Source organism: Phaseolus vulgaris, chromosome 11, assembly GCF_051622355.1.
Source record: "Phaseolus vulgaris cultivar YP4 chromosome 11, ASM5162235v1, whole genome shotgun sequence".
NCBI classification, from domain to species: Eukaryota; Viridiplantae; Streptophyta; class Magnoliopsida; order Fabales; family Fabaceae; genus Phaseolus; species Phaseolus vulgaris.
The window spans coordinates 14,440,627-14,455,609 of NC_143508.1; the positions used below are offsets into that span (position 1 = coordinate 14,440,627).

General features: G+C 35.5%; 1 protein-coding gene across 12 annotated transcripts in view; it reads left to right on the top strand.

The window, feature by feature from the left end:
* Positions 1–14,023, top strand: part of LOC137818591 (uncharacterized) — a 32,081-nt gene extending 18,058 nt beyond the window's left edge. The window contains exons 10-14 of one of the 12 annotated variants that reach the window (XR_011082103.2): positions 348–427; positions 512–639; positions 7,556–7,651; positions 7,807–7,913; positions 13,410–14,023. Coding sequence is in view for 4 of the 12 variants with exons in the window: in XM_068622125.2 (XP_068478226.1) it covers positions 318–427; positions 512–626 (225 nt within the window). In the remaining 8 variants the exon portion in view is untranslated. Of the gene's footprint in view, positions 1–317; positions 428–511; positions 640–7,555; positions 7,652–7,806; positions 7,914–13,409 lie in introns of all 12 variants that reach the window. The other 11 variants (XR_011082106.2, XR_011082096.2, XR_011082097.2 and 8 more) reach the window with 11 other exon arrangements.
* Positions 14,024–14,983: the final 960 nt, after the last annotated feature.

Here is a 14,983-nt window from a genome sequence, read left to right on the forward strand (position 1 = left end):
GGGCTAAATCCGTTTCATTTAACAATCTTAATATTTATGACATTTATGTTAAAATATAGTGTAAATATTTCACATTTACTGTACAATAAATATAGATTGATTGGATAATAAGTATAGATTTGTTTGTTAGAAATCCATAAAATTAAGAGATTGGGATTAGGAGTTTATTTGGTAGATTTGCTTCAGATTTATTTAGAGTCTTTATTTCTGGAGATTTATTTCCTTTTATTAGGATTTCGTTTTTCCTTTATATACCAATGTACTGTTTTTTGTTTTGTTTAATAACTTCATCTTATAAGTATATTCCACTGCCTTAGCCCCCCTCCCCTCTTTGTGGTTTTTTGAAGGTGGGACTGCTTTATGCTCAACGGGATCCGCCATTTATTCGTCCCATATCTAAGGGAATTCAGAGGTGTTTAGTGAGATGGTAAGTATTTTTTTAAAGTTTTAATGTGCTGATAATAAACTGGAATGAATTGAAATACTTATTTAAACTGATATTTGATTGCAGGCTTGTACAGCAGCGGATGCAGCTGAATTCCCACAATTTGATTCATTTTGTCTGGCATAGAATAATACGTGGACGTTATTATCGTCATTTGATGATACAAATTGGCTATAAATAGAGCATGGAAGTAGGTAAAATGTTTGATTAATCTCTTTCCAGTTTAATTATTTTAGAAATAGATGATAGGTAGTCATATGATCGAATCATTGTATGTCACAAGCACAAAAAGGAACATATTATACATAGAATGTACATTGCATTACATATGGATGGGTCTAGGCCAATATAGTAAAATATATATATAACAATTATTGTTCACCATGTTGATCCTTGATAAATGCTGAGATGTTACTTATTATGCACTTAGTGGAATGGTTTAGTTCATAATCGTGATTAGTGTCATGACATTTTTTGGAGCTTAGAAAGTGAGGAATATACAGGAAGTTCTTTTGGTGGGTTTTGGAAGCAGCTATACTATGTTTAACAATCTTTATGTGCTCTATTTTAATTTTTCCCTCTTCATTTTTGGGTTGAGGAGAATGATTTGAGAGAAAAATATTCAAATTTCTTATCTCTTGTAACATTTTCATGTTTTAACTTGAAAAATGACCTTCCATTGATTTCATGGAGTGATATGCGTGTTAAGATCAATTTACTGTATAAAGATTGAGTGCAATTATTACATATTTGTATCCTAACTTTAATGTAGAGTTTGGTTAAACTTTTTGTTAGGGTGAAATATAAAACTACCTGTATGATGTAAATAATTTTTTTTATACAATTTATTCGTAAGTAGTTTTTTTTTTCACTTCTTCCATACAAAAGCTGGAGTTTCTGTTCCATCTATCCAAGATGAAATGCATTTAAAAATCAGACATTGCATTTATGCTCAGTTTAACTTCCTGCACTTTATTATTCGGTCCCTTATAGTGGCAGAGCTTGGATTTTCCCCTGTACATTTTGTGAGTAAACCCACCCTCATTTTAATTCCCAACTTTACTGCAACTTCATTTTAGTTCTTGACCATTGGAGACTTGCATATGTAGCTGAGTACAAAAGCTGAGCTTCTGTTGTAATTTTGTACCTGTTAGTTTTTAGTTGTGCAAAGTGTACAATAACAATAGCAATCTCTCATTCAGTTAATTAGCATCTATAATAGTTTTCTAATGTAAAATAGAAGACCAGCAAAGGTTTATTCTCCATTGCTGCTGTAATAGTTTATTTCCCATTTCTCTTGTATTCTCTTTGGTTTTATAGCTTAGTATTCCTTACAATCCTAATAACTGAAGCTTTGAATGACTGAAACTGCTTGAGTTATGCACTCAGCAGCAGTATGGATATATGTAGTTTTTTTTAATACATAAAAGTCAACTTTTATAATGTTTTATATTAAGAAATAAACTTTAAGCTTAACTCAACCTTTTAAAACTGGTTTATAAAGTGAGGTTTGCACCCACTTACTTATATACTATGAAATGTTCTTATCTCTAGTCGAGAATCTCCAATACTTTTGTGGTTTATTCATTGGAGGATATCAACAAAAAGCTTGATAAGCTATACAGGGTCTTATTCCTAAGAAGCTTGCACTTGGATTTTGATCATGTACTTGACCAAATTTTAGCTGGTGATGAGATTCCTCCAATGGACAACTTAGTCCCTAGACTTCTTCGGGTGCCTACCTTGTTAAAAGATGAAAGTTCAGCTGATGTTATTCATTGCATGATTTTCCAGACAAAGCTTCTCATGTGTCTAAATCTGGAAATTAAGAATCTGAAAGTCATTCAATCTTGGTCAATCCTCTTCAATGCCCAGTGTACCAATTGCATGCAATCGAGGAGGACGTGGTGGCCAGAGTGGGCATCCTCAATGCTCATATTGTTAAGATAATAGGTCATACCCAAGAAAACTGTTATTCATTGCATGATTTTTCAGACAATGCTTCTCATGTGTCTAAATCTGGAAATTAAGAATCTAAAAGTCAATCAATCTTGGTCAATCCTCTTCAATCCCCAGTGTACCAATTGCATGCATTTCTTAATCTATGGAAGGTCATAGAACATAGGTTTTTGATTCAGGTGCCTCAGACCATATCTTTGGTAACATTTCTTCCCCCAAAAGTTACCCATCTTGTTGCTGTTGCCAATGGATCCAAAGTGGCATCTTAAGGAGTTGGCCAAGTTTCTTTATCCGCTTTAATAAATTTAAATTTTGTCTTGTTCATTCCTCATTGTCCTTACAATTTAATCTCTGAGTCAATTGACTTGTTTTGCGATATTTATTGCTAATTCTTTTGTTGTCTGATTGGAGAAGGTCGTGAGTCACGTGGTCTTTATTATAAGCAATGTTGTCAAACTTGTAACTCGGAGGCGGATCGGAGAGGGTATGAAAACTCGTAACTCGAGGATCGTAACTCGACTTGGAAGAGTTACTACTATACATACGATAATTAAAAATAGATTGTGAATCTTGTTAGTTAGGAAAGCATGTTAGATCTTTTTTTCCTCAGAAGTCTGAAACATGATGTAATTATGTTTTTTCTAATATTTATGCTGATATTTGGGGACCAAGTCGTGTCACTTCTTTTGGTTTAAATTATTTTGTAACCTTCATTGATGAATTCTCTCGATGCACTTGAGTTTTGTTGCATAATCAGGAGAATTATGCTATAATTAAGTGCAGATTCCATTATATATTTATTAGGACAGATTTAGTGATTTGATTTGTACAACTTTAAACACCCATTATTTATGGCTTCCATTACCTATTATTTCTTTCCTTAATTAGGTTGTAAAATAGTCTATAAATAGAGATTGTAATCACATTTGTAAAAAATCTCAGAAATATATTTCCATCTATTTCTTTCAACTTGGTATCAGATCTCCTGATCTGGGAGACTCTGCTTCTGCAATCCTTTTTAGCAGCCTTCATTGCTGCACAATTATTTTTCTGGACAACCTTCATTGCTGCTATTATTTTTCTACACAACTTCATTGCTGCAAATTGTTTGGGCAACCTTAATTGCTGCAACTTCTTTTTTCTTATCTTTTTTCCATTGACCACCACCTTGCACCATTGACCGTTGCTGCCACCACCATTGACCGCCGCCGCCGACCACTGCCTGTCGATCACCGGAAACTGTCACCGATCGTCACCGCCGCCTTATTTCCTGTTTTATTTAGAAAAGTGTCTGCTGAGTCTTTTCATTGTGATGTTTGTCAGTTTGCTAAACACCATCGGACAACTTTTCTTCCCAATGGTAATAAAAGTTCTAAACCTTTTGCTCTTATTCATGTAGATGTATGGAGACCTTCACCTATTCCTAATATCTCAAGTGCAAAATGGTTTGTTTCATTTATTGATGATTGTACTCGGGTTACCTGGATATTCCTCATGAAAGATAAGTCTGAAGTTTTTCACCTGTTTGTAAAGTTTATAGAATGATTCAAACACAATTTGAAATTCCAATTAAGAGATTGCGTTCTGATAATGGAAGAGAATATGTGAACCAAAACCTTTCCAAGTTCCTTCAGGAAAATGGAGTTGTTCATGAATTAATCTGTGCGGACACTCCTCAACAAAATGGGGTTGTTGAAAGGAAAAATCGTCATCTCCTTGAGGTTACTAGAGCTTTACTTTTCCAAACGTCTGTTCCTAGATCTTACTGGGGGAAGCAGTTCTAACTGTCACTTATTTGATTAATAGATTACCCTCTCAGCTTATGACCACATTCTATCCTTCTATTCCCATTTTGACTAGTCTTCAGAGTAGTGTCTTTGGTTGTCCAGCTTTTGTCCATGTTCATAGTCCGTATCGGGGTAAGTTAGATCCTTGCGCCATCAAATGTGTCTTCATCGGTTATGCCTCCAACAAAAAGGGGTACAAATGTTATCACCCTCAAAGTCATAAAGTTTATATTTCCAAAGATGTCACATTTCATGAAACAGAGTCTTTCTTTCCTAGTTCTCAGCTTCAGGGGGAGAGTATTCAAGAAGCTGAGGACCTTGAGTTGTCACCTTTTCCTTTGTTGCAGGATTTTGTTCTTAGGGAGAATGACAAAAACCCTACACCAACATCATTACTAGAGAAGAATAATGAGGACAGATACTTTGGGAAACAATATCAGCGAAGGCAACAAGAACCCGTCCTGGTCGAACAACAACTTCAATTGTTTGAATCGGAGGTAAGAACTCATACCTATGAGACTTTTGAGGACACCTTAAATGAAACTAACCTAGATGATTACCTATTTCCTTGAGAAAAGAAAAAAGATCTTGTGTCAAATATCCTATATCTCAATTTGTGTCTACAGAAAAACTTTCTATGCAACACCAAAGTTTTCTTTCAGCTATTGATTCTATCAGAATCCCTACATCAGTACAAGAAACCTTAAAGGATGAGAACTGGGTTCGAGCCATGAATGTTGAAATGAGGGCATTAGAAAAGAATGAGACTTGGGAGATTGTAGAGAGACCAAAGGATAAGAAGGCAGTGGGTTGTCGATGGATATACATAGTTATGTATCAATCTAATGGCACATTGGATCGATATAAGGCAAGGTTGGTTGCAAAAGGGTATACTCAAACCTATGGGATTGATTATGAGGAAACTTTTGCTCTGGTAGAAAAAATGAATACAGTCAGAATTATTCTCTTCTTGGCAGCGCACTTTGATTGGGAGATGCATCAATTTGATGTTAAGAATGTCTTCTTGCATGAAAGCTTGGAGGAAGAAATATACATGGAGATTCCACGTGGTTATGGTAATGTTAATGAAGAAAATAAGGTGTGCAGACTTAAGAAGACCCTGTATGGTCTTAAACAATCACCTCGTGCTTGGTTTGGAAGGTTTACTCAAGCTATGGTATCTTTGGGTACCGACAAAGCCAAGGTGACCATACTCTATTTATAAAACATTCTCAGAATGGTAAACTCACTCTACTTTTGGTTTATGTAGATGATATGATTATTACAGGTGATGATGAGACTGAAAAACAAAATTTGAGGGAAAGACTAGCTGCTCAATTTGAGATGAAAGATCTTGGAAAACTGAAGTACTTCCTTGGGATAGAGGTTGCCTACTCGAGACAGGGCATCTTTATTTCTCAAAGGAAGTACATCCTTGATCTTCTTAAAGAGATTGGTAAGTTGGGTTGTAAGAACACTGGAGTGCCAATAGAGCAAAATCACAGGATTGGGAATGATGAGGAAAACCCAAAAGTGGAGAAGGCACAATATCAAAGACTTGTGGGAAAACTCATTTATCTATCACACACTAGGCTAGACATAGCCTATGCAGTTAGTGTGGTTAGCCAATTTATGCATGATCAAAGAGAAAGACACTTGCACGCAGTAGATAGAATTATTCAGTACTTAAAAGCCTCTCCAGTAAAAGGATTGCTATTCAAAAAGGGGGGAAACTTATCCATGAAAGTATATACTGATGCTGACTATGCAGGATCGATTGTTGATAGGAGATCCACCACAGGCTATTGCATGTTCTTGGGTGGAAATCTGGTGACATGGAGGAGCAAGAAGCAAAATGTAATTGCAAGATCAAGTGCAGAGGCAGAATTTAGAGCCATGGCTCTAGGGGTGTGTGAACTATTATGGATGAAGATCATACTTGATGACCTAAAAATAAAATATGAAGCTCCTATGGGCTTGGCGTGTGATAATAACTCCGCTATTAGCATGGTTATCAAACTCGCGAGTCAACTCGTTGACTCGTCCGAGTTTACGTGCCCACTTTGCCTTACCGAGTTAACTCGGTAGTAAACTCGTTTTTGGGGTAAACTCGGTGGACTCGGCGCAAACTCGGTGAAATCGCAGTGGACTCGCGACTCTAGTCCGAGTTGGCGAGTCCAACTGGTTTTTTTTAAACCCAAAACGGTGTCGTTTGTGTTTGCGTGTGGACTGCGTCTTCGTCTTCTTTTGTGGAGTGCGGTGGTAGATCGAGCGGAGCGTGCGATGGTCGCGGGTTGCAGGTGGTGGCGTCACGGTGGTCGCGGGTTGCAGGTGGTGGCGTCACGGTGGTCGCGGGTTGCAGGTGGTGGCCTCGCGGTGGTTGCGGGTTGCAGGTGGTGGCGTCGCAGTGGTCGCAGGTTGCTGCTTGAGATGGGTGGTGTGAAATTAGGGTAGGGAAGGGATTAGGATTCTTTTTTTTTTATTGGGCTGCTGCAGAATGAAGTGGGCTTGCTGCACATTAGTTTTTTTTGGGCAGAAGTTGAATTTGGAGGAGCAGTATATTTTTTAAGGAAGGTCTGGGAGGGTGTGGATAAAATTCAAGTGAGTTCAATAGAACTGCATCTTCAATTAGAAGTAAAAATCTCTAAAAAACTATTAATTTTTTTTAATAGGAAAGTAGACTCTTACAAGTTTACGAGTCGAGTCTGCGAGTCGAGTCTACGGAGCTCCCACGAGTCTACGTAGACTCGCGAGTTTGACATCCTTGGCTATTAGTATTGCACACAATCCGGTTCAACATTTAGCACGTAGAGATAGACCGACATTTTTATTAAGGAGAAGTTGGATGATGGTCTTATAGCCACTGAGTACATCCCTTCAAGACTCCAATTGGCAGATGTATTTACTAAGGGACTTCCCACAAAACAATTCGAAGATCTTACTTGCAAGTTGGGAATGATAGATATACACTCACCAACTTGAGGGGGAGTGTTGCATAATCAGGAGAATTATGCTATAATTAAGTGCAAATTCCATTCTATATTTATTAGGACAGATTTGTTAGTGATTTGATTTGTACAGATTTAAACATCCATTATTTCTGGCTTTCATTACCTATTATTTCTTTCCTTAATTAGGTTCTAAAACAGTCTATAACTAGAGACTGTAATCACATTTGTAAAAAATCTCAGAAATTTATTTCCATTTATTTCTTTCAACTAGTTTATTTAATGAAAGACAAATCCAAACTTTTATCCATATTTATGTCTTTCTTCATTGAAATTAAGGACCAATTTGGGAAGATAATTAAAATTCTCAAAAGTTTTAATGCTAAGGAATATTTTTCTGTGGCGTTTTTCTCCAGGTCTTGATAAGCTTTATGCAAAGGTATTACATGTGTCTTTTTGGGATTTTCTCTTCTCTAGAAAGGGTATAAAGGTTATTCTCCCTCAACCAAAAGGTATATTATATGTCTGCTGATGTTACTTTTTTTTTATGATTCACCTTTTTCTGTTCCCTGTGCAACATTGTTCATCGGTTCAGTTGGTCCTTCTTGTACAATCCTGTGATCCATTGATTATTCCTATTTCCTCTCAAACTTCAATCAAACTGCAGATGACATTGTTCTACCACCTCTCTTCACATACCAACGCTGGACACAAATAACTCCTTCATCCTTGCCTGAATATCCTCGTGACTTAGATCCTCTGGGTGGAAACTAGGTAATTTGGAGAAGTAAAAAACAAAATGTTGTAGCAAGATCTAGTATATGTGTAGAGGCTTAATTTCAAGCTATAATACAGGGTGTGTTTGAATTATTTTGAATGATTGATGACTCTCTATTGTCATAATAAATCAGCTATTAGTATTCCTTGCAATCTAATTCAACATGAAAGGACGAAACACATAGGAATAAACTGACACTTCATTAAAGAAAATCCTAATAGTGGCTTTGTATGTTACCATGTGTTTCAATTAGTAGATATGTTTACAAAGGGTCTTCCTAGAAAATAATTTGATAATCTCACATGCAAGCTGGAAATGATAGAAATATATTTACCAACTTGAAAGGGGAGTGTTAAGTTAGGACAAAATATTTTTTGTTAAGTGACAAGAAAATATTGTAATCATTAAAGTGTAGTGCACTAAGATACTAGAGATATTTTGTAATAATTAGTTTAGGGGTAGAATTCTCTCTCTCTCTTTCTATATATATATATATATATAAAAGATTTAAGCATATATATATGCTAATATTTTGTTTCAAATGATTCAATTCAATAAAAATCTTTTCTAGTATCATAATTTGATTGTTCAATATATGCTTGAAGTTTATTAAGCTTATTCTCAGCTTCATCAACTTTTCTAATGTACATTGTCAAAGACTTGTTTGTTCCAAAGTTAGTTTAGCTTTGATTTCCTGATTGTTGCATAATCAGGAGAATAATGTTATAATTAAGTGCAGATTCCATTTTATATTTATTAGGACAGATTTGTTAGTGATTTGATTTTATTTGATTTGTATAGCTTTAAACACTCATTATTTCTGGCTTTCATTGCCTATTATTTCTTTCCTTAATTAGGTTGTAAAAGAGTCTATAAATAGAGACTGTAATCACATTTGTAAGATATCTCAGAAATATATTTCATCTATTTCTTTCCACTTGGTATCAGAGCTCCTGATCTAGGAGACTCTGCTTCCGCAATTTTTTTTTAGCCTTCATTGCTGTAATCATTTTCCTTGACAGCCTTCATTGCTGCAATTATTATTTTTTTTTTGGATAGCCTTCATTGCTGCAACTTTCTATTTTCCTTATCCTTTCTCCATTGACCACCACCACCACCTTGCACCATTGACCGTTACTGCCACCGCCGACCACCACCACCGACCATCACTGCCGTCGCTCGCCGGAACTGCCACTGCTCGCCGGAAACCGCCACCGGAAAATTTTTCCGGCGGATTTTTTTTTTGTGTGTGAACATGATCAAATTTTGCCAATCTGAAAAACTCAGTTGGTTTTGAACTCTCATGGACTCCCTTAGTAAGCCATCTAGCTATTGTTCCTTTACTATGAGTGGTAAGAGTTTTAGTTTTTTATCCTTTAATGCTTCTAGTACTGAAAATATCTGGATTATAGACTCTGGTGCTACTGATCATATGACACCTCATTCCTCTTCTTTTTCATCCTACACTACTTTATCCGGTAAGCCATATATTACTGTTGCTAATGGTTCCACTACCCCCATTAATGGTCGTGGTAACATTCACCTTCAACCTTCATTTCCTTTAAAAAATGTGCTTCATGTTCCCAAACTATCCAATAACCTCTTGTCTATTCAAAAGATTACCCAAGATTTAAATTGTGCAGTGGTATTTTTCCCTTCCCATTGTGTTTTTCAGGATCTTGCCACGGGGAATACTATTGGAATTGCTAAAGAGCAGGGCGGGTTATATTATTTACAGCATGAAGAAAGTAAAAAGGGTGCTAGACTACAGGCACACACTTCTAATCTTCAGCAAGGTCGTGAATCTTGGTCATCCTCTCAGATATGGCTTCAACACAGACGTCTTGTTCATCCTCCATTTAGTACCCTAAAGTCCTTATTTCCTGTTTTATTTACAAAAGTGTCTACTGAGTCATTTCATTGTGATGTTTGTCAGTTTGCTAAACACCATCGGACAACTTTTCCTCCCAATGGTAATAAAAGTTCTAAACCTTTTGATCTTATTCATTCAGATGTATGGAGCCCTTTACCTATTCCTAATATCTCGGGTGCAAAATGGTTTGTTTCATTTATTGATGATTGTACTCGGGTTACTTGGATATTCCTCATGAAAGATAAGTCTGAAGTTTTTCACTTGTTTGTAAAGTTTTACAGAATGATTCAAACACAATTTGAAAGTCCAATTAAGAGATTGCGTTCTGATAATGGAAGAGAATATGTGAACCAAAACCTTTCCAAGTTCCTTGAGGAAAATGGAGTTGTTCATGAATTAACCTGTGTGGACACTCCTCAACAAAATGGGGTTGCTGAAAGGAAAAATCGTCATCTCCTTGAGGTTACTCGACCTTTACTTTTCCAAACATCTGTTCCTAGATCTTACTGGGGGAAGCAGTCCTAACTGCCACTTATTTGATTAATAGATTACCTTCTCGGGTTCTAGAGGGTGTTACTCCTATTCAGGTTATGACCACATTCTATCCTTCTATTCCCATGTTGAATAGTCTTCAAAATCGTGTCTTTGGTTGTCCTGCTTTTGTCCATGTTCATAGTCCTTATCGGGGTAAGTTAGATCCTCGTGCCATCAAATGTGTCTTCATCGGTTATGCCCCCAACAAAAAGGGGTACAAATGTTATCATCCTCAAAGTCGTAAAGTTTATATTTCCAAAGATGTCACCTTCCATGAAACAGAGTCTTTCTTTCCTAGTTCTCAGCTTCAGGGGGAGAGTATTCAAGAAGCTGAGGACCTTGAGTTGCCACCTTTTCCTTTGTTGCAGGATTTCGTTCTTAGGGAGGATGACAAAGACCCTGCACCAACATCATTACTAGAGAAGAATAATGAAGACAAATATTTTGGAAAACAATATCAGCGAAGGCAACAAGAACCCGTCCTAGTCGAACAACAACTTCAATTGTCTGAACCGGAGGTAAGAACTCATACCAGTGAGACTTTTGAGGACACCTTAAATACTGCTTTTGAACCTAACCTAAATGATTTACCTATTGTCTTGAGAAAAGAAAAAAGATCTTGTGCCAAATATCCTATATCCCAATTTGTGTCTACAGAAAAACTTTCTATGCAGCACCAGAGTTTTCTTTCAGCTATTGATTCTATCAAAATCCCTACATCGGTACAAGAAGCCTTAAAAGATGAGAACTGGATTCGAGCCATGAATGAAGAAATGAGCGCGTTAGAAAGGGATGAGACTTGGGAGATTGTAGAGAGACCAAAAGATAAGAAAGCAGTGGGTTGTAGGTGGATATACACAGTTAAGTATAAGTCTGATGGCACACTGGATCGGTATAAAGCAAGGTTGGTTGCAAAAGGGTACACTCAAACCTATGGGATCAATTATGAGGAGACTTTTGCTCCAGTGACAAAAATGAATACCGTCAGGATTATTCTCTCCCTGGCAGCACACTTTGGTTGGGCAATGCATCAATTTGATGTTAAAAATGCCTTCTTGCATGGAAGCTTGGAGGAAGAAGTATACATGGAGATTCCACCTGGTTATGGTATTGTTAATGAAGGGAATAAGGCGTGCAGACTTAAGAAGGCCCTATATGGTCTTAAACAATCACCTCGTGCTTGGTTTGGAAGGTTTACTATCTTTGGGGTACCGACAAAGCCAAGGTGACCATACTCTGTTTATAAAACATTCTCAGAATGGTAAACTCACTTTACTTTTGGTCAATGTAGATGATATGATTATTACAGGTGATGATGAGATTGAAAAACAAAATTTGAGGGAGAGACTAGCTGCTCAATTTGAAATGAAGGATCTTGGGAAGCTAAAGTACTTCCTTGGGATAGAGGTTGCTTACTCGAGACAGGGCATCTTTATTTCTCAAAGGAAATACATCCTTGATCTTCTCAAAGAGATTGGTAAGTTGGGTTGTAAGCCCACTGGAGTGCCAATAGAGCAAAATCATAGGATTGGGAATGATGAGGAAAACCCAAAAGTGGAGAAGACACAATATCAAAGACTTGTGGGAAAACTCATTTATCTTTCACACACTAGGCCAGATATAGCCTATGCAGTTATTGTGGTTAGTCAATTTATGCATGATCCAAGAGAAAGACACTTGCAGGCAGTAGATAAAATTATTCAGTACTTAAAAGCCTCTCCAGGAAAAGGATTGCTATTCAAAAAGGGGGAAAACTTATCCATGAAAGTATATACTGATGCTGACTATGCAGGATCGATTGTTGATAGGAGATCCACCACAGGCTACTGCATGTTCTTGGGTGGAAATCTGGTGACATGGAGGAGCAAGAAGCAAAATGTAGTTGCAAGATCAAGTGCAGAGGCAGAATTTAGAGCCATGGCTCAAGGGGTGTGTGAACTCTTATGGATGAAGATCATACTTGATGACCTAAAAATAAAATATGAAGCTCCTATGGGTTTGGCATGTGATAATAAGTCCGCTATCAGTATTGCACACAATCCAGTTCAACATGATCGAACAAAGCACGTAGAGATAGATCGACACTTTATTAAAGAGAAGTTGGATGATGGTCTTATAGCCACTGAGTACATCCCTTCAAGACTCCAATTGGCAGATATGTTTACTAAGGGACTTCCCACAAAACAATTCGAAGATCTTACTTGCAAGTTGGGAATGATAGATATACATTCACCAACTTGAGGGGGAGTGTTGCATAATCAGGAGAATTATGTTATAATTAAGTGCAGATTCCATTTTATATTTATTAGGACAGATTTGTTAGTGATTTTATTTTATTTGATTTGTACAGCTTTAAACACTCATTATTTTTGGCTTTCATTGCCTATTATTTCTTTCCTTAATTAAGTTGTAAAACAGTCTATAAATAGAGACTGTAATCACATTTGTAAGATATCTCAGAAATATATTTCATCTATTTCTTTCCACTCTGATGTTTCTGGTTAAGAGTGAACATAAGACATCCTGACTAGCTTTTTGACCAACCTTCCATAATAACTTTCATGCAGTTTGGATATTTTGTCCACATAGAAGAAACTTAAAAGAAGAGAAATAAGAATTATCTTTATGTAAAAATTTGAAGAGGATACGATGATGATATGAACATGTTATGGTAAGGGCAAAACATGTAACATCTTACCCAAGAACAAATCATTTTGCATTACAAACAACTATGTCAAGTCTCTCATACTTTGTGTCGACCTTTTTTTGTTGTTGGTCTAAGTAAATTGTGCACTAGAAGTGGGTATAGTAGTGACAAAGTCATACCATCTATCCATTCATTAAATTTAGTCATAGATCTGTTATATGGACCCATTCCTTTATAATCCGGTAAACTAGTAATGATTTTTTTTTGTGCTAGAATTTTTATAAATTTATTATAGTTGATACAGCCTTTATTGCATAATTGGTTGAATAGGAACATTCTAGTTGAGTTTAAAATGCAAAGACTTAAATAAATGAACTTTAATGAAAATCATTGTTGATTTATGAATTTTACTTCATTTTGACCTATTGTCTTCTACAGGGAATATTTGGATCTACAGAAATCATGTTGAAACAATTTGTGTCCTTCAAAAATATAAGATCTATATTTTCATGTCTCGTGAGTTGAACTAATTCACATGGGTTGAAGGGCAAAGGTGGCCAAGAAGTTGATGACGTCTAGGTGCAATATTTTGATGATACGCTGACACAAAGTCAGTGTCCAAATTTGAAGAACAAAATTGTTTACAACTTCCATGAAAACACCCAGAAGATTCGTTTAACTGAAGTCTCAAGTAAAATGAAGACATAAATGACAGTTTTATCTTTTCAGGATTTTTTTTTTGCCTTGACCCACCATTAGGGTATGATACGATCTTGTTCTCATCATTACGATGAATAGTTTATCTTTTTACTAGAATTTGCAGTCATTCAGATTTGTTTAGGCTTTAATTGTGAGTTCTTCTATGAATAGGAAGTTATGTATTTGGAAGGACACCATTGAATTGAATAAAAAGTTTATGTTCGTTTTTTTTCTCCATTTCAATTCTCTCGTCTCGTTGTACTTTTGTGTGAAACCTTGATTCAGGGATATACTTTTTGTAAGGATTTTGTTGGGATCTTAATGTTTGATTTTAATTTTTTTTCTTTATTTTTTTATATCATTCGCTCTTTCTTTTTAAATATTTGATTGTGATTTGTCATATTATAATATAATCCAAATTAATCAAACTATCAATGTTTAAATCATGGTTAGAAATCGATTATAAATATAATTAGTAAAAAAAAACTAGTGGGTAATTGAATATTCTATCTACTTATGACTTGCTCTTGAACCGACTCGCTTACCCTAATTTTTAGTTTTTAATCGTTCTTGATTTGTTGGTAATGATTAGATATCTTACATTGATAAAAAAAATCAAATTTAAACTTAATTCATTAAATAAAAACTAAATAAAAGATACAACTGTAATCTTATATTTTATCCTTTTTATCTTTTAGGAAGAAAAAACTAGGAACATAAATATCTTGTTTATCCTTAATTCTTTTAGTATAATATCAAATAATTAAAGTGGACAATAGTTTAAGAAATAATAGTTTGCATTTGATGTAATATATTTTGGAAGTGCTCTGATGAAGACAAATTTCAGATATGATATTTGAAAATAACTCATTTTGTAAAACACGCATAAATGTACCCAAGTCCTAGAACACGTGAAAGTAAAGTAAGTTGAAAAACCCGAGCATAATTTTCCCTTTCACTCCATGGAGGTGCAGAAAGATGAAAATGTCCTTGGGGAAAAATATTAGAGCTAACCTACTTTTTCTGGGCAATTTCTTTCTGCACCTTCAAAAAAATTTCAATTCCAAAATTATCCCCAAGAAAAAGGTGTAGAAGTTTTTTTCATTTCCAAATTATATAATTCGTAAACCTTCTAAATTCTATAATTTAGAATATAAAATTGTTTTACAAAAATTGTAGATTCTTTCACATTGGCTACAATCTTATCTTGTTTGAGCCTTTTGTTTTCAACAAGCAAACCTTTAAACTTTTACTTTAGTTTCAAAGATTGCTTAGATATGAAATTGGAGTTGTTAAGAAGATCCTCATAGGAA